This window comes from Trachurus trachurus (genome assembly GCF_905171665.1).
Source record: "Trachurus trachurus genome assembly, chromosome: 14".
Classification (NCBI taxonomy): Eukaryota; Metazoa; Chordata; class Actinopteri; order Carangiformes; family Carangidae; genus Trachurus; species Trachurus trachurus.
In genome coordinates this window covers 30,043,252-30,069,342 of record NC_139903.1, presented here as the reverse complement: position 1 = coordinate 30,069,342, position 26,091 = coordinate 30,043,252, and the positions used below count along the sequence as shown (strand labels likewise).

The 26,091-nt window shown below is 41.8% G+C and overlaps 4 protein-coding genes across 4 annotated transcripts; all 4 read right to left on the bottom strand.

The window, feature by feature from the left end:
• Positions 1-2,415: 2,415 nt before the first annotated feature.
• LOC310996573 (olfactory receptor 6X1-like) lies at positions 2,416-3,366 on the bottom strand (the record flags this gene model as incomplete). Its single annotated transcript, XM_083985995.1, has 1 exon — positions 2,416-3,366. Exon 1 carries the CDS (start codon positions 3,358-3,360, stop codon positions 2,416-2,418), a length of 945 nt encoding a protein of 314 aa, XP_083842121.1. The 5' UTR covers positions 3,361-3,366.
• Positions 3,367-8,136: 4,770 nt separating this feature from the next.
• On the bottom strand, positions 8,137-9,081 carry LOC310996572 (olfactory receptor 52K1-like; the record flags this gene model as incomplete). The annotated part of the gene is made up of 1 exon (XM_083985994.1): positions 8,137-9,081. One exon carries the CDS (start codon positions 9,079-9,081, stop codon positions 8,137-8,139), a length of 945 nt encoding a protein of 314 aa, XP_083842120.1.
• Positions 9,082-12,695: 3,614 nt separating this feature from the next.
• LOC310996571 (olfactory receptor 5AC1-like) lies at positions 12,696-13,640 on the bottom strand (the record flags this gene model as incomplete). Its single annotated transcript, XM_083985993.1, has 1 exon — positions 12,696-13,640. One exon carries the CDS (start codon positions 13,638-13,640, stop codon positions 12,696-12,698), a length of 945 nt encoding a protein of 314 aa, XP_083842119.1.
• Positions 13,641-18,829: 5,189 nt separating this feature from the next.
• LOC310996570 (olfactory receptor 5AC1-like) lies at positions 18,830-19,774 on the bottom strand (the record flags this gene model as incomplete). The annotated part of the gene is made up of 1 exon (XM_083985992.1): positions 18,830-19,774. One exon carries the CDS (start codon positions 19,772-19,774, stop codon positions 18,830-18,832), a length of 945 nt encoding a protein of 314 aa, XP_083842118.1.
• Positions 19,775-26,091: the final 6,317 nt, after the last annotated feature.

Genomic DNA, 26,091 nt, shown 5'->3' with positions numbered 1-26,091 from the left:
TCAGGTATTTGTTGTCAAGTTAAATGCGCCGCTGTTTTGGGTGAATGACGTCAAATGCGACCTGGAGGTGTTAACCACTTGTGTGCCAAAGCCAAAGTAGTGGCTTTTTTAAAAATATAATTAATTGTTACTCAAACCTGTCCAAAAACACTGTTTTATCGAAGCATCAACATAAGATAACCGTACTGCCCTGCTAAGCCAGACCGCAGTAACTACGCGAACAGTGAAACTGAGAAAAATGGCTTTAAAGTTTTTTGATTAGCCTTCCAAATGTGTTGTAGGTAGATTAGTGAAAATACACAGATTTGACAGGTTTTCATTAAGTAATATTTATGTGTGGCAAGGTGAAGAGGGCCCGGGCGGGGATTGAACCCACACCTCCCGGGTAAGAGTCATGTGCGCTTGCCAGTCACCCAAAGGGACATCCCCTTGGCCAAGTAGCCAGGGCACATGATCAATTGGAGGCATAGTGACAGGAACCTCAACTGTCACATCTCTCCCCCTCTTTTCACAAGCACGTCCTCGTGCTTCCGCGCAGGCTGCCACACATATTAGGAATCCATAGACCCACCCCTAGTGCTACATGGACCCTGCTCACAGCGCCAGAATGTGGCAAGGTGAAGAGGGCCCGGGCGGGGATTGAACCCACACCTCCCGGGTAAGAGTCATGTGCGCTTGCCAGTCACCCAAAGGGACATCCCCTTGGCCAAGTAGCCAGGGCACATGATCAATTGGAGGCATAGTGACAGGAACCTCAACTGTCACATCTGCAATAAAATATATGACCACATATTTTATATTTGACCCCTAAAAAGCAGATACTGCGCTCTGGTGCCAGGTTTCCTTAAATAAATACACAGGTAATGCTACGGCAAAGTGCAGTAACTACAATGTTGTTGTTTTTTTCCAGCATGCTTCTAGCCTGTCTAGCCTCTACCTGGTCTATTTACTAAACTTAACAAACTTCTTTCTTCATGGCCTAAGCTCAACCAAAGCATCAGAGCAGAGAAATATATTTTTTTCTCCCCCAGTCTGCTGTCAGCAGGAGTGGGGGCTGCAGCAGACTCGCGCCCGTGTGGGCTGAGCTCAAGCCGCATACAAGTCGGGTTCAGCCGCGCTGAGAGGAGCGGGGAAGGGGGAAAAAAGTGTAGCCTACCGGTATTTCTTCTACTCTGTGGGACGGTAGATCATAACGGAGGGGGGGAGAAAGCAAGTGGGACAGATCTGCCCAGTCCCTGCAGCAGCGCACGTTTCACAGACAGGCGCACAGTGTAAACAACGTCACCGGTTCAGCACCATGGATAGCTGGGAGGGGGGTCCGAGGGTCCGGGGGTTGGGGGGGAGGCGGGGGGTCCGATGGTCCGGGAGGGGGGGGGCCCGGGTCCGAGGGTCCGAACAGCGGTGTTTCTGAGTGGGGAGTGGGGAGTGGGGGGGGGGGGGGGGGGGGGACCGGTCCCTGTGCTGGTGCTAACCTGCCGAAGCTAACGTTAGCTAGCTACCGTAACTGGGTAGCGGTGTGTAATAGAGCGCAGTAACTACAGCTGGAGTACAGGGGAAAAGAGGCAGAGTGCAGTAACTGCGCAGTTACTGCGGTTTGGCTCAGTTTTGAGCGTGATTTTGTACAGGGAAACAGATACAGAGTGCAGTAACTGTAGTTACTGCGGTTTGGCTTAGTTTCAAGAGTGATTTTGTAGTTACTGCAATTTTTCATACCTCATATCTCTAAAACTGAGCAACATTGACCGCTGAAAATTTTACACAAGATAAAACATTTATTGACAAGTTAAATTTCACAAAAAAATCAATTTCGAATTTTCGGTAGTTACTGCGGTCTGGCTTAGCAGGGCAGCGTAGTTTGAGGATGTGATCTTAAAAAAAAAAATAATAATATTTTTTTTTTTTTTTTTTTTTGAAAATTAATATTCGGGGCTAATTAAAAAACATCCGGGGCTTTAGCCCCGAATGTTTTAGCCTAGGGACGCCACTGCACATAGGACCCGGGGAACATAGGGATGACCCCGATTCATTCACTGAATTCACTGATTCTTAAATGATTTAGTTGAATGATTTATGGTTTTCAGTTGCACTGAAATGGATCACTGACCTATTTGATAGCTTGTTACATTTGCTTTTGATCCTGTTTGTGCAGATCTCAAATATACATTTTACCATGTGCACTACCTGAGATTTTTTGTATCCCATTCGTCATTTGAATGTAAATAGAATCTTTTGCAGTCACATGTTCTTTAAAAATTTATTTAGACTGCATATTTACAAAGTTCAGTATAAAACCTCAAATTAAGACAGTTGTTTGGTTAGTTTGACTGTGGAATGTGGATTCATTCAATGAATTCACTGTTCACAGTTTTCATATGATTTTGCTGAATCATTTATAGATAGGCCAACATTTTTCTTTCACTTGATGGCAAACAGGCGTTTAGACAGAAACATTTCAGATAAGAATTTCCGTATCTCTTTGGACTGCATGCCATAGATTATGGGGTTGAAAATACCGGGCACAATAACAAACAGGATGGAAGAAAGTTTTCTGTAGTCTGAGTACTGAGGGAAACGATGTAAAGTTATGATAATGCATCCACTTAACAACATGATCAGATAAACAACCAGATGAGTGCTGCAAGTCTTTAAGGCTTTACTGTTCAGAGACTTGTTCTTACTGGTCAGACAGACCACAGTTATCTTAGTATAAGTGAGAACCATGCTGCCTATAGACCCTGTAAACAGCACCACTGTGAAAGTGAGGCCATAGACATTATTAATGAACACACTCTCACAGGAGAGTTTGAACAGGGAGGCATTGTCACAGTGAGTATTCTTAATCATAGTCCTGCATCGGTTCAGTCTTATGGTCAGACCCAGCAGAATCCCCACCAGAACAAAGGCCACTCCCCAGGCAGAAACCGTAAGCTTGATCACCATCTTGTTGGTCATTATGGAGGCATAACGCAGGGGATTGCAGATGGCCACATATCTGTCAAAAGCCATAATCATTAGCACAGTGTGAGCTGTGGTACCTACAAAGTTTGAGGAAAAAGCCTGGACCACACACTCATAGTAAGTGATGAGACGTTCAGAAGGAGGAAGCAGCATGTCTGAGATTACACGAGGCAGAACACGAGTGCTGCTAATGATGTCACTGACAGACAGGTTGCAAAAAAGCAGATACATGGGCTGGTGAAGGTTCTTGTCAATGAAAATAACTGTTAAAATGCTCACATTTGCAACCATTATAAACAAGTAGGAGAAAAGGAGTGAGAAGAACACTGGGTAGACAGACTCCTCCGAGACCTTCAACCCCTCCAGCTGGAGAATGGGGCTGTTGAAGGTGTAGTTTTCCATCAACCTGAAAGAACAGAACAATGATGTTCAACATATATGTTTACATTATGATGTCCTTCTAATATCAGTATCAGAGATTTGATTTAAAGATGCAGGAGTGTGTGTTTCTTACACAGTTGTTAACTGAAATAATTTTATGAAAACAAATGCCTGCTAATCAGTTACACATCCCCAAAGTGTCTATTTTCTTCTTTTATTTGTGTCTCACTTGTAGCCTCAGACAATATCCATCTGCATCTGGCATTGTGTCCTCTGTAGGAAGCTTTTATAGACGTGATTCGATCATGGGGGAAATCAGTTTTCATTTCAATAGACAAATATATGATGCAACATGAAATATTTGTCAAATTCTACGTAAGTCTGCAGTGTTTCCTTTGCTTTTCAAATTCGATCATTCTCTTTGAAAATATTGGTAACACTTTACAATAAGGGTCCCTCAATTAATGTTAGTTAGTACATTGTTAAGCATTAATTAACTGTTTACAGATACGTTAACAATCATTAGTATTACTTAGGATTAGGAAACACATTAATGTAGCCTATTAGTAAGCAATTAATTAAGGTTTACTACGCAAAGTTAGTTAATAAATGATTAAGTAATTGTCCCTATTTAAAACTTTGTTAACTAACTCAAATGTTTTAACAAGTTTTACAGTGCACAGTTTTACTGATATTTTACACTTTTATCCAAAGGCTTACCCTATAAATAACTAATAATCTATTTTAATGCCTTATTTAACTTAAATATTTTTAACAGTGCATTTACATGGATCACATCACTGCGCACACCAATATAACCACACCACATGAGCAAACTTCATGCCTCATAATGTTCATGAATAAATTAAATAAGTGACCCAGTTAACATAGAAGGAAACAAAGAATACCGGCAGTCATTTGAGAGTGTTAGCGCCTTTTCCTCTCCCGTTTCTCCATGAAGCGTCCGTTGACTCCCGGCGTGCACACCAAGGGGGCAGTTGTCGGTCTGAGAAGTGAAGCTCACTTCCGCGTTCAAAAAACTGCAATCCCCTCGGCTTCCTCTGGGGGCTGGTGTCAGAAAACAGCATTCTCCATAGACCCCCATGTTAAAATCACCGACTTTACATCCTCAATAAACATGATCAAAGCCTGGTGTCAGAACGTTTTTTGGTCTCAATCGATAGTTTCTACCCCCGCACACACTCTGAGGTGGGTGAATTCTTTTTTAACTCTACCGTTTTACTGTTATTAACTCCGGGCGCGGAAACATTGAGTGAGAGTTCCGAGCAGGTCCGTGGACAGCTGCTTCGAGGCCAGTGGGCGGGTTCTCGGTCGGCCAATCCAACATGGCGCTGTTCAGGCCGCCATATTTGAGTCACAAAAACGACTCCCTAAAACCAATGGGTGACGTCACGGATGCTACGTCCATTCTTTTTACAGTCTATGGTGCACACACAAAGCCGGCCTGTCCTGCTCAGGTGATTACTGAATCTGCTTCACCTGTGGATCGCTGGCGAGCGTGTGCGCGCCCCACTGGGCCCACAGCGGAGCAATCAGCCTCCACCTGAGAAGCAGGAGCGGAGCGCTCGGCACCTTTGACTCGCCGCAACACCTCCCACTCAACCTCTCCATGGGTCTTAGGGAAGATTGCACAGCCTCCAGGTTCCTCCAGGCGAGCCCAAGGTTGAAGCGTCAGTAGTCATGCCTGTCCTGGTCCTCTTTCGGAAGGAGGACAACGAGACGTCTGACATCTCTATGCAGCACAGTACCTTTTGTGTTGATGGATGCTGAGCCTTTGACAGTTGGTCTGGAGCTGTTGACCAGAACACAATGGCTTGGAGAGACTTGAACATTGACATCTCTAACAATACCTTTTGAGTCAGGATTCACGCTAACGACTCTCCCAAGTTTGAATTTCCCTCTCAGTGTGTTTTGGTCACACAGCCAAACCATTTCACCAACGGCAACATCTCTTGTGCCATTTTCCTCGCACAAACAGGTTTGGACCAGCGAGCTGACTCCATGACTTCCAGAAGCGGTTGACTTGGACTTGTCTCCCGCAGTCTTTTGTACGGGTAAGCGGCAAAGTCGAATGTCTTCAAATCACTGCTCTGCGAAGCTTGACCAAGCAAGAGAGAGTTAGGTGTGACATATTCAAGTCGGTCTTCTAGGCTCTGAGCTCTCGCATCTATGGGGTGTTTGTTGGCAAGGTTAGCAGCTATTGAAGTACTGTCAGGAACTCACTGAAACTGAGGTTCGTTCCCTCCCTTAGACTTTGGAGCGCCCTCTTAGTGATCCGCACTGCAGCTTCAGTGGATCCATTCCGGTGTGGAGAATCAGCCGGATTGATTTTCCAGGTCCACTCAGTCTGATGCCTAGCAGCAAACTCCTCCAGGTTTTCTTTGTTTTGTTCCCCCAGCAAAGAGTACAGTTCTGCCAAAACGGGTTTTGCACCAATGAAATTGGTACCAGGATCAGACCAGACCTTTGATGGATCTCCTCGGAGTGCAGTGAACCTCTGGTAAGCAAGTAAGAAGCTCTCAGTCAACAGTGTGTTCGCCCACCCTGCATGCATAGCTCTGCTTGACATAGAACAAAACACCACCCCCCAAACCTTCATGGACGCCTTTTTTGTTGTCATCCCTCACATGGTAGGGTCTGAATAAGTCGACAGCAATGAACTCAAATGGTGCAGTAGGACTTGCTCTTTCCTCGGGTAGGTCATCATGATCCAAGCCTTCCATCTCATCATTAAGGTCCCTGCTACTCCGTCATGTCCTTTGCTGTGGGCTTCACGAGCCAAGAGGGTTGTGACCCAGACATCAAAGGGTAAGAGAAGAACAGCTTTGCCATCCTTCTTGAAGTACTGGACTCTCCCACCACACACCAGTAGCCCACTTGTCACATCCCAGTAAACAACCAGTCTGTCTGTGGTGGTGCTTGGAAAAGTCACATGTGTTTGTGCTGCCAGGCACAGACACTGTCTCCCACTTTGACTTGTCTTCAGTCTTGACTGACTTCTTCGCAGCTATCCAGACCAATGCTACCGTCCTGACCACTCCACAGCAAATTGTGGAGAGAGAAACAAGAATGATGTGCAGCAAAGGTCCTTTTTATGACATTTTAATACCTGCCATAGGTCATTGCACCCAGAATAGTCTGTGCTGCGATATCATCAATTTGCACGGACAAGGCCTGGGTGATGGCTGGGATGTAAGCAGTCCTCCTCTCTCTGGTCAAAAACTGAAAAAAAAAAGATGTTCTGAGCATTATTTGTGCCTTTTTTGATCCCAGTTGGCTCTTGGCTACAAAGACAGCAGTATTTTGCTATCTGGCTCTCTGTGCTGAAGTTGCTACAACTAGAAAAGTTTGCTGTTGGAAAACTTCATCTCTGGAGGGGGTGTAATATCCCTTTAAGAGAAGTGGCTGAGCAGCTGTTGGAGGAAGTTTCTGTCTCTCATGTGTAGTGCTCTAACAATAATACTGTAGATCTACAATGACTGTTTCTATTTTAACAGCTGATTAATGAACAGTGTTCCTAATATACTGTATATTTCTCTGTCTACACATGGATTTTAATTCACCTCAGTTGCTCAAAATAAAAGTGGAGTTACTGATCCTTGCACCTCCTTTGGCGTCCACCCATTTTTTTGGTGCATACTTGTTTGATAAATGAGGCCTAGTGTAAACTGATGTCTGATGATGTGAGCTGATGTAAACAGGAAGTAGTCAGCCTACATTTCAGTTGGTTAGCTACAAATGTTCATTAAAGAACAGCAAAGAGCAATATTAGAATGGTCAATGCTGATGAGAGTCAATCAGGGACCAACTGTAGGTGTGTACATTGTTGTACCAGAGGTCTTTTTTTTTCTTTTTCACATTTTCTTAATTCATTATTGCTCTGTGGGCCATGCAGGAAGTCTTGGTGGACCATGTGTCCCACAGGCTGTCAGTGGTGTTGTGGAAATACCTGTGCTATTACAGGGCTGTAATGAATGTCCTGGAGGCCTCAGAGCTCCCAGGTGACTCAGTGACCAGCAGGTTAATAGAATTAAAAGCAGCAGTGAGGTGGTGGCAGACAGAGAGTCTCTGGAGAGACTCCAGCCTGCACACTAACCTGCTGTCTTTACCTTCACACTTCTCTGTCTGATTCCCCCCGTCCATCTGATTATCTTTACCTTCTCTGAACTTGCATATGTTTGTTTCATGAAGATTTTGAATCAGGTTTTGAAACCTAGCTGCCCTAGCTCTGCATCTCAGTTCATCAAAGGTGTGTGATGTGGTTGTGGTGAAACCAGTCAAAATCTACCACACCAAACTTGGGAGGCTGGTTCTTTATTTGAAATGATTTATCTTCTCTGGAACTGAGGAGCTGAGCCCAGGCACATTTGGTCTGGGCACACCAGAGGTTTTGTGGTCAGATGCATAGATGGATGAATAACAGAAAAGTCCAGATTCATTTTGAGTGTCTATATTACAATGATGAGTCACTTTAAATATTTAGTGATCAGCAAATTTTAACAGAACTTGACAATTTGTGTTTTGAGTTTTCTTGTTGCAGGTAAATATCCCCTACTCATGTTGCATTTCGCTGCAGAACATGAACCCTTGTCAAGTTTCTGTTCCAAAACCCAAATGTTTCATATATGAAAACAACATGAGGCCCACAACAATACAAAAAAAAGTCATGTGGGCTCTTTGAAAACAAACTCTCCAAACAAAATATCTGGCAACACATACATTGAACAAAAGAAAAGAGAATACATTAAGCTACTCTCTATGTAATAGAATTTGTACTTATTTTGAAGACATGGCTTTCTTGGATTCAGACGAATTGAACAAAAATTTCCGTATCTCTTTAGACTGCATTCCATAAATAATAGGGTTGCAGCTGCCAGGGATGATAAGATATAAAATTGCAACAAATTTTCTGGTCTCAGCATACTGCGGAAATCGATGGAGAATAATAATACACATTCCACTGAAAAAAGAAATCAGATACACAAGCAGATGAGTGCTGCAGGTCTTCAAAGCCTTTCTGTTCAGAGACTTGTTCTTACTGGTCAGACAGACTACTGTAATCTTGGTGTAGGTGAGGACCATGCTGCCTATAGACCCTGTGAACAGGACTACAGTGAAAGTGAGGCCATAGACATTATTGATAAACACACTGTCACAGGAGAGTTTGAAGAGCCCAGCATTGTCACAGTAAGGGCTTCTGATCAGAGTCCTGCATCGGTTCAGTCTTATGGTCAGACCCAGTAGAATCCCCACCAGAACAAAAGCCACTCCCCAGGCAGAAACCGTCAACTTCACTAACATCCTGTTGGTCATTATGGCAGAATAACGTAGGGGATTACAGATGGCTACATATCTGTCAAAGGCCATAATCATGAGCACAGTGCGAGTGGTGGTACTGAACATGTGTGTGCAAAAAGCTTGAACCACACACTCATAGTAACTGATGAGACGTTCAGAGGGAGGACGCAGCATGTCTACAAGTAAATGCGGCAATATGGTGGAATTTCCAAGTATGTCGTTGACTGCAAGGTTAAAAAAAAGCAGATACATGGGCTGGTGTAGGTTTTTGTCCCGGATAACAAGAGCAACAATGCCAATATTTGCAACAATTATAAACAAGTAGGAGAAAAAGATAAAAAGAAACACAGGGTAGAGAGAGCCCTTGGAGACATTTAAACCTTCCAGTTGGAGTGTGAAGCTGTTGTAGGTGTAGTTTTCCATCAACCTAGAAGAACACAAATGACAGTTTTCTGTTACGCTGCAAGTTACTGTTGATAGTCTATATATTCATGATAGCTGATGTTAACTGACAATACTGGCTGTCCAACAAAACACCAACTTTTCAGTTCAGTAAGCAGTACCACTTGCAATGTTAGACATATTTGTATTGTACCAACATTTAGAAATTACAAAGATGCATTTTCCTTCAAAACAGTTGTAAAAATGTATTTTTATGACAATGACATTAAAGGGATAGTTCGGGTCTTTTGATATGAATCTATATGGCATCCCCATCATCAGTTACGTGCTGTGACGGTGAATTTCCCCGGACTGTGTCCCGTGAGCGGAGTTCCGGCCTGGTTTCGGTGCTGACGAATGTAGTCCGGCTAGTTGGCTGGGGTCACGAAAATAAAGCGTTTTTCTTCTCAAAACAATATGCGTTCAAAAGAGTGATACATTTGCATCACAAAACCGTTGTCCACGAAAAAGTCTGACCTCGCAATCGCTTGGCGCTATTTTCTCTCCATCCGTATCACTGCGCGCTGCCGCCTGTAGACGGCTGTGCGCGTTTCTATCAGCTGTTTCACTGAGTTTACTGCTCGGATAGTTCACATAAACATATCTGATTATGACACAAGTCATGAAGCCATCCCTTGTTTTAGCACAGAGCTAAAGGGAGAGCTTTATGAACCTGATGTGATGCTGAACTTCGTCAGATGGAGTTAGGTAAAGAGGTGGGTGATCGTTGCAGCGCAGTTCATGGTGGAAGATCAGACCTACAAACATACACAGACAGACAGCGTGCATCACCTGCACCGGACGGTGCTGCTGGAAAAAAAAGAAAGAAAAAAAAAGAACGGCACTACTCTCCAGCCAGCTGACGTGCAGCTCACCTGCGGCTCACCTGCAGCTGTCAGAGGAGCCTCAGATCTTCCATAACGGACTGCGCTGCATTACTGATCATCACCCTGTCCGTCACAGCTACAGCTGTGGTCTAACTTCAGCTTGTCACTTCCCTGTCCCTCCTCTCTCTGTCTGCTCGTTTTAACTCCATCTGACGAAGTTCAGCATCACATCAGGTTCATAAAGCTCTCCCTTTAGCTCTGTGCTAAAACAAGGGATGGCTTCATCACTTGTGTCATAATCAGAAATGTTTATGTGAACTATCCGAGCAGTAAACTCCGTGAAACAGCTGATAGAAACGCGCACAGCCGTCTACAGGCGGCAGTGCGCAGTGATACGGAGGGAGAGAAAATAGCGCCAAGCGATTGCGAGGTCAGACTTTTTCGTGGACAACGGTTTTGTGATGCAAATGTATCACTCTTTTGAACGCATATTGTTTTGAGAAGAAAAACGCTTAATTTTCGTGACCCCAGCCAACTAGCCGGACTACATTCGTCAGCACCGAAACCAGGCCGGAACTCCGCTCACGGGACGCAGTCCGGGGAAAAGTCACTGTCACAGCACGTAACTGGTGATGGGGATGCCATATAGATTCATATCAAAAGACCCGAACTATCCCTTTAAACTCTTGTAGTCTGTAAATGCCTCTTTTGTGACTTAGGTTGATCAGTCTTGAGTTGTCACCATGAGATGATGGTATTCACTATCAGCAATGAGGATCTACTGCTCTTTATAGATGAATTCTCAATTAGTCACATGGCATTGCATATTGTGTGATGTAACAAAAAGCCAGAGAATCTGTGGGAGGATGCCATCCATGTTGTTTTATCCAGGCCCTAATTTAGCAGGTAGGCCTAACTTGTCCACTGCAGAAGGCCCGGCCTCCAGGTCTTGGCTGGTCACTCAGATGAATGCTGGGTCCCTCAGACATTTTTGCCAGCTTCATCACTAGTTGCATTGTGACGGATGGTACCTGGGTGCTGCCAAGTACAGAACTTGTAAATGGCCTTTTCTTTCTTTCTTCCACCGGGAATCGGGTATTTGCCAAGTTGAAGCCCATACAAGCTCAGTTATGCAGCTCCTAAATGTCTTCCAGGTTCCAAGTGTTCCCTGAAGAAGATGTGATTTTACAGTTGGTGTCACCCCTTACATGTCTGTTAGACACTGAACATCATGTGAGGCCTTCTGCACAAAACGTTGTGCCCAGCATGGACATATAGAGGAAATTTGTCAAAGTTTGAATACTACACCGTTTATAGAAAAGAATGAATACACAAATCATGGGCACCCCCCACACCCACACATTTATACACACTCATACACACCCAAACTCACAGGTTCTCGCACACACATAAATATATCACATACTCTCATGAAATGTAGTGGTCATAATCTAACAATTTATTAATGACATAGCATCCATCCATGGTGTCCAAACATGAACAAAAACATTCATTTTCAACGGTATAGCTAACTTCCTCCTAATTCTCAAAGGTTTCCCTGATGACATGGGCGACAACTAGTCACTCATTCCCTCTGCACCAACTTGCCACATCACCTTGTTTCCTGCCCATAAACTGGCCTGCTCTCCCTACTTTCCCTGTATATGGCCCAGTCTGCCCACCAGAAACTGCCTTCATCAGCTCTTCTTTCACTGAACAATCCCCATTTATTCCATATTCCATGTTGTAAACTGTTGTCTTGTCTGTACACAACATCTATTGCACATCTGCCTGTCCTGAGTGAGGGATCCCTCCTCTGTTGTTCACCCTGAGGATTCTCCCATTTTTCCCTGTTATGGGTTTTCTCTGTAGTGTCTCCTCAGTTGATGTCAGGGTCTAAGGTCAGAGGATGTTGTTTTGATGCTGTGTAAAGCCCTTTGAGACAACCTGTTTGTAAAAATGGGCTATTCTAATAAACTGTCATTGCCTTGTGTCTGGAGAGACCTGTACAATGACCTGCTGTCTTCACAATTCTCTCTCCGATTCTCCTGTCCATCTTATGTCCAATTCCTCTGAACCTGTGTAAGTGTTTGATCCAAAAGATTTTCCTTTAGATGTTGGAACCTCACTGGCCTGGCTCACAGTCAGTGTTCCAGTTCATTTCAAAGGTGTTTCAGGTATTGAGATGAAATTTTTATTTTTATTTGAATCTTGCTGAGAGGTCTCATCCAATCTGTTGCCACTAAGTTAGAAGTGCACTGTTGTCTAAAATATCACTGTTCACTCCAGCAAGATTCCACTTTACTGAAATTAAGCAGGCCAAACCCAAAACAGTCCTGAACAAATGTACCTGGACAGAGGGCCTATAGAAAAAGATAACAGATGTAAAGTTAGGTAGACATTCAACTCAAAAGTAGTGTATATTCAATCAAGTTTTATGGTTTGTGTATCATATAATCATACAATAAACCTTATTTATATAAAACTAAAAATGCATGTCTTATTCAAATACATGTGTGTCACATTTGAACAGAAAAGGATGACGCTAGATCAGAGGAAAGGTCAGGTATTACAATATGTGGATGGGTGGCAACTTATTGATTATGTATTGTCAGTGAGGTGCGTTTTTACACAGAAAATATAATGTGTCTCTTCAGGTGAGAAACCTTCTCATTTTAAGTGAGATATCGATACAGCTACACATTTTGTTATTTTAGTTGGTCCAGTACATGTAAAAAAAAAAAAAAAAAAAAATCTAGAAATTCATCTTCATTTTGATGACAAAAGCTTTTTGGACTGAATCAAGTTTGACAAAAAATGTCTTATTTCCTTAGACTGCATGCCATAGATAATGGGATTCAGGCTACCAGGGATAATAAATAACAAAATAGTGACAAATTTTCTGGTCTCAGCATACTGTGGGAAACGATGGAGAACAATGACAGTAAAACCACTGAACAATGAAATCAGATACACAAGCAGATGAGTGCTGCAGGTCTTCAAAGCCTTTCTGTTCAGAGACTTGTTCTTACTGGTCAGACAGACTACTGTAATCTTGGTGTAGGTGAGAACCATGCTGCCTATAGACCCTGTGTATAGGATGGCAGTGAAAGTGAGGCCATACATGTTATTGATGAATACACTCTCACAAGAAAGTTTGAACAGCCCAGCATTGTCGCAGAAAAGGCTTCTGATCAGAGTCCTGCATCGGTTCAGTCTTATGGTCAGACCCAGCAGAATCCCGACCAGAACAAAAGCCACTCCCCAGGCAGAAACCGTCAGCTTCACTAACATCCTGTTGGTCATTATGGCAGAATAACGTAGGGGATTACAGATGGCTACATATCTGTCAAAGGCCATAATCATGAGCACAGTCCGTCCGGTAGTAACGAACATGTGTGTGCAAAAAGCTTGAACCACACACTCGTAGTAACTGATGAGACGTTCAGAGGGAGGACGCGGCATGTCTACAAGTAAATTTGGCAATATGGTGGAATTTCCAAGTATGTCGTTGACTGCAAGGTTCAAAAAAAGCAGATACATGGGCTGGTGTAGGTTTTTGTCCTGGATAACAAGAACAACAATGCCAATATTTGCAACAATTATAAACAAGTAGGAGAAAAAGATAAAAAGAAACACAGGGTAGAGAGAGCCCTTGGAGACATTTAAACCTTCCAGTTGGAGTGTGAAGCTGTTGTAGGTGTAGTTTTCCATCAACCTAGAAGAACACAAATGAAAGTTTTTATGCAAGTTACTGTTGGCAGTTTACATATTCATGATAGATGATGTTAACTGACAATACTGGCTGTCTAACAGAACATCAACTTTTCAGTTCAGTAAGCAACAAAGAGTTAAAGCAGCACCACTTGCAATGTTAGACATCTTTGCATACATTTTAAAAACATTTAGAAATGATAAAGATGCATTTTCCTTCAAAACAGTTATAAAAATGTATTTTTATGACAATCACATTAAACTCTTGTAGTCTGTAAATGCCTCTTTTGTGACTTAGGTTGATCAGTCTTGAGTTATCACCATGAGATGATGATATTCACTATCAGCAATGAGGATCTACTGCTCTTTATAGATGAATTCTCAAATTATGAGTCACATGGCATTACATATTGTGTGATGTAACAAAGAGCCATTTGTCAAATGAAACTGACTTGATTGACTATTTTAGACTTAGAAGGACCAAACACATCTCAAAAAAGGATCAAACAGTGAACACTTTATAATACAGACCACTACCCTGTAGTTACTGGGTAACTCCAGGACAACTACAGTATAGTTGCATAATATTCTTTGTTGAGGGGTGGGTCCACTAAAAAAAAGGTCATCAAGGGGGGGTCATTCAACTTTTTGTCTGGAGGACACTGCAATGCCCGCAAAAAACAAAAACAAAACAAAAACGGGACATTTCAAAGCTGCAAGCACTGATGACAATGAGAGCAACGGCCCCCAAATCACAACGTTATTTTATATTGCTCTGGTCTGCCCTGAATGGGTTTCGAACCCTGGTCTCCTGCACTGCAGGTGACGATGCTAACCGCTTCGCCAAGAACTAAATGAGGACTTTGCATGCGGGTTAGCACGTCTTTCATGGGTGAGTGAGTTTAACTTCAGTACTGTACAGAGGCTATGAGCAGCACATACGTTCACTTTGCTTTTGTGAATTGTAAACACACAGACGCCCCCTTGGTTTTAGCGTCCAGCAGTTTAGCGGCTAATTCAACTGCAGTGATGGATAACTGTACCAGAGAGGCTCAATAACTTCATGAACTACATTTGAGGAATAAACGGCAGCTTTTACCTGACGGGAGACCGACGCCTGAGCTACGGTAGCTAACAGTTAGCTGGTTTTACCTACTTTCTCTATCTCTGTCCCTCTCTTTCTTACACACGCAGGCACACACACACACACACACACACACACAGCCCAGGTTGTCGGTCATCTGTCGTAAACCTTGTAATAATACGTTGTTGAGTGCAGTTCACATTATTGTTGCTTCGGTTTGAGTGTGGATTAATTGTTAATGGCTTGTTGTGTAATGTGAGCTGGTCCAAAATCGCGATTATGTTATTGATGAGTTGGGTTTTAATAACAGCTGATAAATGGCATGGATTGATGAGAAGGTGTTGCACACATGGTTGTCAAAATGAAATAATGTAGTGTCACGCGCTACGTGATGCAATGTCATGGGTCGATGGCTGGGGGGGGTCATGTATCTTTTGATAAGGCTTAATGCAGGGTCATGTTAAAATTTACTGACTCTGACAGGGGGGTCATGTAAAGTTTAGTTAAAGTTAAAGTTTATGAATGACCATGGGTGTGGATGTGTCATGTGTTTTCTGTTTAATAAAGAATAAAAACATGTTCTAACTCTCTGAATGACTCATTATTGTGGATTTATTACTGTATAGTTTGTGTTTTGCCCTTGGATGACAGTACTAAACTTCTATGTGCATTTTAGAGTGGTAGGTTTGCTACCAGCCTGCCTGTTATTGGCCAATTTCCATACTCTATACCCATTTCTCAATATTCCAAACCATACAATTAATTAATGAATAATAAATCTCTGGAATAGAGGTGAAATTTCCCTGCTGACACGTAGGAAAAAAATGGATTGTAACAATTGTGCTCATTATTGTACAGTAGACTATTTGATTTCTAATATAGCCTACCTGGTAGTTAAAATGATTGGTGGGTAATGACCAGGAGTTACACTGTAAGAGAACAGGAGTTACATGCTAAGACGCAGCCTAGTTATACTGTAAAACAGTGAGGGAAGTGAGCGAGAGTTACTCTGTACTTCTGTGGAAGTTGGTGTAAAGCAGGATGTAAGTTAACCGGAGTTACGCGCTAAGACGCAGCCTATTACACTGTAAATGCACGGGGGAAACGGGGGGAAGTGAGCCGCAGTTACTCAGTACTTGTGTGAAATAAGAGGCAACCTATGTGGAAAGAGAGCGATAGGTACGCTCTAAGTCGCGGACCGTATTATAAAGTGTTACCAAAGAATTAATACACAAATCATGGGCAGCCCCACACCCACACGCTTATACACACAGACGGTTACATGCTGCTATTCTGACATGCCGCGATTTCGACATTGACTTCTAATTGTCGGAATAGCGGCATTAACATTATTTTTCAAGCGTCCCACTATTCCGACTTTTTTTTTTTCATTGTCGGAGTAGCGGCACTTTACTATTTTTCAAACATTCCGCTTTTCCGACATTGATTGATTACATTATAGTCAGACGTGTCCTTCTGATTTTTCATCTGAGACACTGTTTCTCATACACAAATACATAGGCCTATTAGAGAAGAAAAAACAAACCCGCCAAGTTTAAAAACACACTGGCAGCAGCGCACACTGATCTGCAGCCTACTGAGCCTGTTATTATTCTGTCACCTGAGTTAACGAGGTGCACGTGTGTTTGGAGCTGACGAGAGAATAAAGAGTGAGACAACGCGGCCCTGAGGAGGAACTGTGAAGGACTCAGCTGTAATGGAAAATGACCTAAACCGAGTCCAGTAGAGCTGTAACTGTGTAGTGGAAAGGCGTTCAAAGTAATGGTAACTATCATCCTGCTTTACATTGTTTTAACATAGGTAAAAGAAAAAAAAAATTCTGGGATAAAGGGGCAGATTACATAAGATTATTCTTTTTTCTGCTCCCTTTTGTTGAGATTTGGGAGGTTTTTGTTTTTATTGTAGCTTATTAAAATGCAAGATCATTTTTCTGTCTGATTTATTGCCCCCGTTGTCTTCGTTGTCACTTTGTTGTCACTTTGTAGCCGCTCCACAGAGCGCACATGGCTAATTAATATGCACGTGCTGACCATATATGGTTGTGTCTAGGCATTCCGGGGGCGGAATATGAGGTGTGTTCAAGTGCGCACCATTCTTGGATCCAGTTTGATTTATCAAAGAGAAATTGCGGAGAGTTGTGCCCGCACAGTTTGATAGATCTGAAAAAGGTGTAAATATTTTGGCTTCTTTTCGCCGTAGGCCTAAGCAAAACATTTAGTAGCAGCAGTTTTACACTGCTTACTTACAGTTTTGATAAATGAGGCCCTAAGCCCAGAGCACTTCTCCGCGGCTCATTCGCCGCGCTGTCCGTGGTGCTGAAGGTCACAGGTTAACTTGACAAACAAACTGCAGCATATCTGTTTGTTTATCATGTGTGTCAGTTTTGTTTGCGACTTGATAGTTGAGTTTGTGACATTAAGAACATCACTCCCTCATCAAACCGGTGATAGGCATGCTGAAAAGGAAAAAAAAGAGAGAGACGCGCCTGGGTATCGCAGCTGTAAAAAAAAAAAAAAGATGACGAGTCGGACTAGCGATACCAAAAAGTGTCGGAATAGCGGCATGTCTAGATAGAGGGATGTCATAATAGCGGGATGTCTAAATAGAGACATGTCGGAATAGTGGGATGTCTGAATAGTGGGCAGACCCCCACACAGACACCCACACTCACACACACCCTACTCACAGTTTCTCGCACACATAAATATATCTTTCATACTCTCATGAGATGTAGTGGTCATAATCTAACAATTTATTAATGACATAGCATCCATCCATGGTGTCCAAACATGAACAAAAACATTCATTTTAAACGGTATAGCTAACTTCCTCCTAATTCCCAAAGGTTTCCCTGATGACATGGGCATTCATTCCCTCTGCACCAACTGCCACATCACCTTGTTTCCTGCCCCTAAACTGGCCTGCTCTCCCTACTTTCCCTGTATATGGCCCAGCCTGCCCACCAGAAACTGCCTTCATCAGCTCTTCTTTCACTGAACAATCCCCATTTATCCCATATTCCATGTTGTAAACTGTTCTTGTCTGTACACAACATCTATTGCACATCTGCCTGTCCTGGTTGAGGGATCCCTCCTCTTTTGCTCACCCTGAGGATTCTCCCATTTTTCCCTGTTATGGGTTTTCTCTGTAGTTTTTCCTCAGTTGATGTCAGGGTCTAAGGTCAGAGGATGTTGTTTTGATGCTGTGTAAAGCCCTTTGAGACAACCTGTTTGTAAAAATGGGCTATTCTAATAAACTGTCCTTGCCTTGAGTCAGGAGAGACCTGTACACTGACCTGCTGTCTTCACAATTCTCTCTCTGATTCTCCTGTCCATCTTATGATGTCCACTTCCTCTGAACCTGTGTAAGTGTTTGATCCAAAAGTCTTTCCTCTAGATGTTGGAACCTCACTGGCCTGGCTCACAGTCAGTGTTCCAGTTCATTTCAAAGGTGTTTCAGGTATTGAGATGAAACCAGTCAAAATCTACCACACCAAATTGGATGCACTGTTTTTATTTGAATATTGTGGAGAGGTCTCATCCAATCTGTTGCCACTAAGTTAGAAGTGCACTGTTGTATAAAATATCACTATACACTCTAGCAAGGTTCTGCTTTACTGGTTATTAAGCAGGCCAAACCCAAAACAGCCCCAAACAAAAGTACCTGGACAGAAGGCCTACAGAATAAGTTTACAGATGTAAAGTTAGGTAGACGTTCAACTCACAAGTTTTATGGTTTGTGTAGTGTATTACAATAAACCTTATTTATATGAAACTTAAAATACACGTCTTGTTAAAATGCATGTGTGTCACATTTGAACAGAAAAGGATGCCGCTAGATCAGAGGAAAGGTCAGGTCTTACAATATGTGGATGAGTATGCAATTAGTGGCAACTTATTGATCATGTATTGTCAGTGAGGTGCGTTTTTACACAGAAAATATCATGTGTCTCTTCAGGTGAGAAACGTCCTCATTTTAAGTGTGACATCTATACGGCTACACATTTTACACACATGTTATTTTAGTTGGTCCAGTATATGTAAAAAAACAAAAAAAAAAAAAAAACAAATCTAGAAATTCTTCTTCATTTTGATGACAAAAGTTTTTTGGACTGAAACAAGTTCGATAAAAAATGTCTTATTTCCTTCGACTGCATGCCATAAATAATGGGATTCAGGCTGCTAGGGATAATAATTAACAAAATAGTGACAAACTTTCTGGCCTCAGCATACTGTGGGAAACGATGGAGAACAATGACAGTAAAACCACTGAACAATGAAATCAGATACACAAGCAGATGAGTGCTGCAGGTCTTCAAAGCCTTTCTGTTCAGAGACTTGTTCTTACTGGTCAGACAGACTACTGTAATCTTGGTGTAGGTGAGAACCATGCTGCCTATAGACCCTGTGTATAGGATGGCAGTGAAAGTGAGGCCATACATGTTATTGATGAACACACTCTCACAAGAAAGTTTGAACAGCCCAGCATTGTCGCAGTAAGGGCTTCTGATCAAAGTCCTGCATCGGCTCAGTCTTATGGTCAGACCCAGCAGAATCCCCACCAGAACAAAGGCCACTCCCCAGGCAGAAACCGTCAGCTTCACTAACATCCTGTTGGTCATTATGGCAGAATAACGTAAAGGATTACAGATGGCTACATATCTGTCAAAGGCCATAATCATGAGCACAGTCCGTCCAGTGGTCATGAAGATATGTGCAGTGAAAGCTTGGCTCACACACTCGTAATAACTGATGAGACGTTCAGAGGGAGGACGCAGTATGTCTATAAGCAAACGGGGCAGAATGATAGAGCTTCCAAGAATATCATTGACTGCTAGATTAGAAAAAAGCAGATACATGGGTTGGTGAAGGTTTTTGTCTATGAAAACATAAACTGCAATACCGACATTTGCAATAATTATAAACAAGTAGGAGAGCAAGATAAAAAGAAACAAAGGGTAGACGAAGCCCTTGGAGATATTTAAACCTTCCAACTGGAGTGTGAAGCTGTTGTAGGTGTAGTTTTCCATCAAGCTGGAAGAACAAAAATTGCAACATTCTGTTAGTATATGATCATAAAAGTTAGTATTTAGTTAGGATAATGAATTCTTGATAAAAATGATTCCTGATATCAAATGACAATACTGACTGTACAGCAAAACACAATCTTCTCTGGCGGACAGCTGCAACAATGAGACATGCAAAGTTAAACATCTTAACATACATTTAGATGACATTTAGAAATTATGAAAATCAGTTTTTATCAACAGTTATGCTTGCAATACAGTAATACCTCCTTTGTTATCTAGGTTAATTGGTTATGACAAGTTGGTTCACCATCAGCAGCAAAGATCCACTACTTTTTATAGATGAATTTTTATATCATGGGAATCGGTTGGCATTACATAATTTGTGATGTAACAGGAAATGTATTACGCCATTGCAGTCATTCATGGGCATGGGACTATGCCAATAAATCTAAAGTCTTAGAATTTTTTATGAAATTGATTTTTTTTTTCTTCTCTGAGGTCTGGTGTATGGTGCTTCCGCCAAGTCCATTAATTCCTGATAATCTGACACCTCAAAGGGCACAGTCATTTATCAAAGAAATAAATATTAAATCAAATATTTATATTTAAATGTTTTTCACAAGGAGCGGCACAGCAGACTATTTAATATCTGTCATCTGCAGGCAATAAAAAGGAAACCAGCTGTGGCCACAATGTAGAGCTACAGCAACTGATGGCACAAGTCACATGCAGGCTTTACACAGCATCATAACAACATCCTCTGCCCTCAGACCCTCACATCGATTGAGGATTAACTGGGGATAGTTCTAACAGTCTGTGGCCTGTTAGTCAAGAAGTTCCTCTTTATGCCTGCAGACAGGTTTCCTCAGCCCACAATGCAGAGCCCTGTGCTTACACCTCAACCTGGCATTCAACCAGAGATTCTGGTTGGGGAGGATGGTGATGGTTTTTGTTGTTGTAACATTTTTCACGTATTGATGATGTAACCCAGGACAGATGATATGAATTTCTCCAGGTTCACACTACCCGCTTCTGTTGCTGCATTTCTGGTAAATGGGACGGAAATGGTAGCATAAGTAGTAGCACACAGTGAAAGTTCTGCCTACTTTATTTATTAGTTTATTTCATAGGGACAGCGCACCACTAATCAACAGGGTTAAAAGAAAAACTGTAGGTGGGCAAGAGTTAGCCAACAAGGCTAGTTTTTGTCCGTTGTCCCTGGCCAGATGTTAAAGACAACCTAAAAGCCAAAAAACAGGGGCAACAATTAAGTACTTTCAAAACTTCAGCTCCTCTTGCCTCCAAACCAGTTCAGCCTGCTCCTCCATGCTCCTCTGAGCCTTGGTGGAAACAGAGCCGACCAGTTGTTTCATACGTAGCTTCAAAAGCTCATGGCCGTTCATAATGTAATAACTTAAATGTAACAAAAGTTCACAATGTAATTATCGGCTCGTTGTTAATAATAAAATCATGAGTGCATAATGCATAATGTAATATTGTAGCTCATATTGTGAGAAAAGTGTTGCACTATCATAATTTTACCTCCTACATAATGTTCTAAAATTATTGTGTGAATGTGATGTGTTTGCGAATGTATGTGTGTCTCCCTAACATGTGTTCCCTATGTCCCTATATTGCTTGTTTTTATCATGTGAAGCACTTTGAGCTGCCATGTGGATGAAAAGTGCTATACAAATAAAGCCTGATTGATTGATTGATTGATTGATTGATTGATTGATTGATTGATTGATTGATTGATTGATTGATTGATTGATTGATTGAAAGGTGCAAATAAAGCAAAAGGCATGGGGTTCAGTGCATTAGCAAACTAAAGTATTATTTAGTAGTAATTGCATTCTCACATTTTGTTATGTAAGATGTGTAAAGTTGAGCCACAAGGTGGAACCCATCTTAGTTAGTTTGGGCCTTTGAAAACGCTGTGGCTCACTTGTACTGTTGCAGGTAAGCAGCACTGTTGTTAAACCAAGTATGTTTGTCTACAAGGCTAAACTATTATGCAGTAAATAATTAATCAACAGTACTCAAATAGGCACAGATTACATAGCATTTATGTTGTTCGTTAATTAATTAATGTCCAGATGACCATTACCTTTTTTATGGTACATAAAAAAAAACATGTCAGTATCAATGGAGGCCTAGACATGAAGCTGAAGCCTGACACTTGTCACGTGTGACAGGTGTGACGCTACATAAAGAGTGCTGTACGCAACTTTTTTCTTCGTTTTAATGACGTGATGAAGCATAAGCCAATCACATTTCACCATCCTCGTTTGGCTAGCTGTGGTCATGCTAGCTACAGTAAGTCAAGCCTTTGTAGCTCAGAAAGTGTCCAGAGAGTCAACAAAACACATCTCCAATTAACAGGGTGAAAGACAGAGCTGGCCAACATTGGCTGTTTTGTGGCTTTTATCGCCGGTAGTGTGAATACCCCAAGATTCAGGATGGTAACAGGTGATAACAGGGTGTTACAACTGTCCCAGTGTCACCAGCCATGGTTCTCTCTCATGCTATCTAGATTGAATGCTAATTTAACACGTTAGCCATTTCTATTTACAGATGTTACTGGTTCAAATTTGCGGACTTCACGCGTGGTCCACGCGAGACGGCACAAGACTCATGCATTTTTTTTCTTTGGCGAGACAAGAGGTTTTCATGAAAAGCCTCAATGTGCCAAAACAACCGCCAGGTGGCATCTGTGAGAACGGAGGACGACAGGCGGATGACTCAGTGATCTGTGCAGTAATCCACAGCTTAAACTCTAGGCTATTAAACTAGAACTAACTACTGTATACACTGCCTAAATCACAGAAACTATTGTAATATGATAAAGCCTGTCTTGCTTTATGACTTGATGATTATGTATCACATATCGCCGCGATTAGGAGTGGCGCTGTTCATGATACAGAATACAAGAGGATGAAAGGAGAACTAGCTGCAGACAGTAAATAATATAGTAGCCTAGTTTTTCAATGACAAAATGTAACGACGGCAGCTACAGTAGACTATAGCCCACGTCTCACTCTCTTTTTTCGGTCATCTGTCTCGTCATCTCCAAAATGTGTTTTTAAAATGAGCCAACTACAGTACTGTGCAGTAGTGCCGCAGATTTCTCACTCCGCACCTTGTTTGAGAGTGCAGCTGGGTGATTTCTTGTGAATGAACGGGTCTGTGTCACTTTGGGGCTGGGCGATAAAACATAGGATAAATAACTTTCCCTCGATAGAAGACGCGGCCGATACAAAGTGACACCGTCAGCCATGCAGCCGGCCTGGACTTTTTATTTTTAATTATGAAGGATCATCTGCGCAAGGCAAAGATGATAGCATCAACAAAACACGGCGTAACACACGCGGCTGTATGGGACAGGCTTTTATTTAATTCAGAACAAACCGCTTAGCAAAAATGGAAAATATAGTCTATAATAATTAATTGATCTGTTGTTTGGCCACTGTTTGAAAATAACCCGAATTATGAGCAAATAATCTGATCCAGAACAGCAGTCATAATCAGACTTCTTCTAAATAAACCTAAACATTAAATAACTGGGTCAGGTCGGACCATGGGGTTATTTTTTCTCTTCTTCTTCACAGGAGAAGAGGAGGTGCGCTGCGCTCACGGACGCGTTGATGTTTTGTGATTTATCTGCTGCCTTGACTCTGCCCTTTATACATGTGCGTTCAGATTAACAATAAGACAAGCCATGGTTGAGTTTATTGAGTTTTAGCTGCTCAATCTCATTGTTTCAAAGAAAAGGGATTGATTTTTATAACGAAATGAAACGAAAACAATATTATATTGATACATTGTTGTAAAAAAAAATCCAAAAGAAACGAAAATGAACTAAAGAAAATAACTTTCACACACACACACACACATTAAAACAGTGCGATTGGTTGAAAGCTGATAATTAGCCATGTGCTTATAAGCTGATTGGCCGAAACCAAGAACAAAGCCGCGTGAATGGCCAATCGCCATGTGTTAACATTTCCATATTCCGCACATTCTGTGACAAACTGTAAACTGTTTTCTTGTCTGTAACAACATCTATTGCACGTCTGTCCGTCCTGGGTGAGGGATCCCTCCTCTGTTGCTCACCCTGAGGTTTCTCCTGTTTTTCCCTGTTAAAAGGGTTTCCATGGAGTTTTTCCTCAGTCGATGTGAGGGTCTAAGGACAGAGGATGTTGCTACGATGCCATGTGAAGCCCTTTGAGACAAACTGTTTGTAAAAACGGGCTATACAAATAAAATTGCCTTGCCTTGCCTTGCCTTAACGGCCGACATGTAAATCAGCTGTTTCGATGGGCGTTATATGAATAGAGATGTTAATGTGGTACTTTGCACATAGCCTCCTCTTCTCCTGTGAAGAAGAAGAGAAAAAATAACCCCATGGTCCGACCTGACCCAGTTATTTAATGTTTAGGTTTATTTAGAAGAAGTCTGATTATGACTGCTGTTCTGGATCAGATTATTTGCTCATAATTCGGGTTATTTTCAAACAGTGGCCAAACAACAGATCAATTAATTATTATAGACTATATTTTCCATTTTTGCTAAGCGGTTTGTTCTGAATTAAATAAAAGCCTGTCCCATACAGCCGCGTGTGTTACGCCGTGTTTTGTTGATGCTATCATGCGCAGATGATCCTTCATAATTAAAAATAAAAAGTCCAGGCCGGCTGCATGGCTGACGGTGTCACTTTGTATCGGCCGCGTCTTCTATCGAGGGAAAGTTATTTATCCTATGTTTTATCGCCCAGCCCCAAAGTGACACAGACCCGTTCATTCACAAGAAATCATCCAGCTGCACTCTCAAACAAGGTGCGGAGTGAGAAATCTGCGGCACTACTGCACAGTACTGTAGTTGGCTCATTTTAAAAACACATTTTGGAGATGACGAGACAGATGACCGAAAAAAGAGAGTGAGACGTGGGCTATAGTCTACTGTAGCTGCCGTCGTTACATTTTGTCATTGAAAAACTAGGCTACTATATTATTTACTGTCTGCAGCTAGTTCTCCTTTCATCCTCTTGTATTCTGTATCATGAACAGCGCCACTCCTAATCGCGGCTATCAGGCTGTCAGCATTGTCCCCAAAACGTCTGAGCAGTATTTAGTACGGTGCTGCCACCTAGAGGAAAACAGTTGTGGTGAAAAGTCACGCGATCACGCGATCCTGCAGTGCAGGACAAACCCCGCAAATTTGAACCAGTAACATCTGTAGCTTAAGTCAGTGATTTCAGTACTAACAGATTGAGTTATGAGATATTCCATGTTATATTCATTATTAATTAAATTAAATTAAATAAAAAAAATAAAAAAATCTAAATTGTTACGTTAAAAAACAAACTCTTGAAGATAAATTCCTCTTAGTGTTTCAGTTTTGGCTCCTTGTGTGCAGGCATGAAGACAATCTGAGAATGTGCAGAGTGAGTGTCATCAATCTAGCTTGTTTCTGATTGGAGGAATTTGAGTTGTTCCAACCGCCCTGTGTTTCAACTGTCCCTGATCTCCCCTATTTCTGTAAAAATGAGTATGTTTTAACAAGCAGCTGTTTCTTTCTGTTCATGTGTCCTGCTGTGTACTGGGTGGTGGAGGTATATGGCATCTTAGTTGGCCAATAATCCACCATGTTTTGCAGATATTGTGTGAAAGGTGAAAAAGCATTTCCTTTTTAAAAATTATGAAAATGCAACACTTTTCTCACAATATGAGCCATTATCACATTATGAGCTGTTATTACATTATGAGCGGCCTCGGTAAGGCTCCTAATGAGTTATTATTACATTATTACATTATGCACAAAGCCATTTTTGCATTATGCGCTCATTATTTTATTACATTATGAGCCAGTTATTAAATTATTAACTTTTATTACATTTAAGTTATGAGCTGGTATTGCATTATAAGTCATTATTACATTATTAGTTGCTACATGGTTGCACTACTGTGTCAAACGAAGAGACAATAACTTTTATCAAGTAATAAGTTGTTTTATATTATATAACTGTTATGAACTTGTTGAATTTGATGTAGGTAAGTTATCTGACATAAATGAAACTAACGTAACATAGGATGGGATATGTGTTACATTTAGTGCATATACCGGTAGTTAATATATTAATAGTTTGTTATTTTGTTGCCTGTATGTGTAGGCTATAGGCTTATCAGCTGTTTCCCCCGGCTGTGGTAGTTGTGAGTTTGTGGTTGCCATGGTGATGAGGCCAGCGAGTGAGTGTAAACCACTGGCTACCTATATAATTGTGCTAGGCCATATTAAATCAGTTTCATGGCACTTAC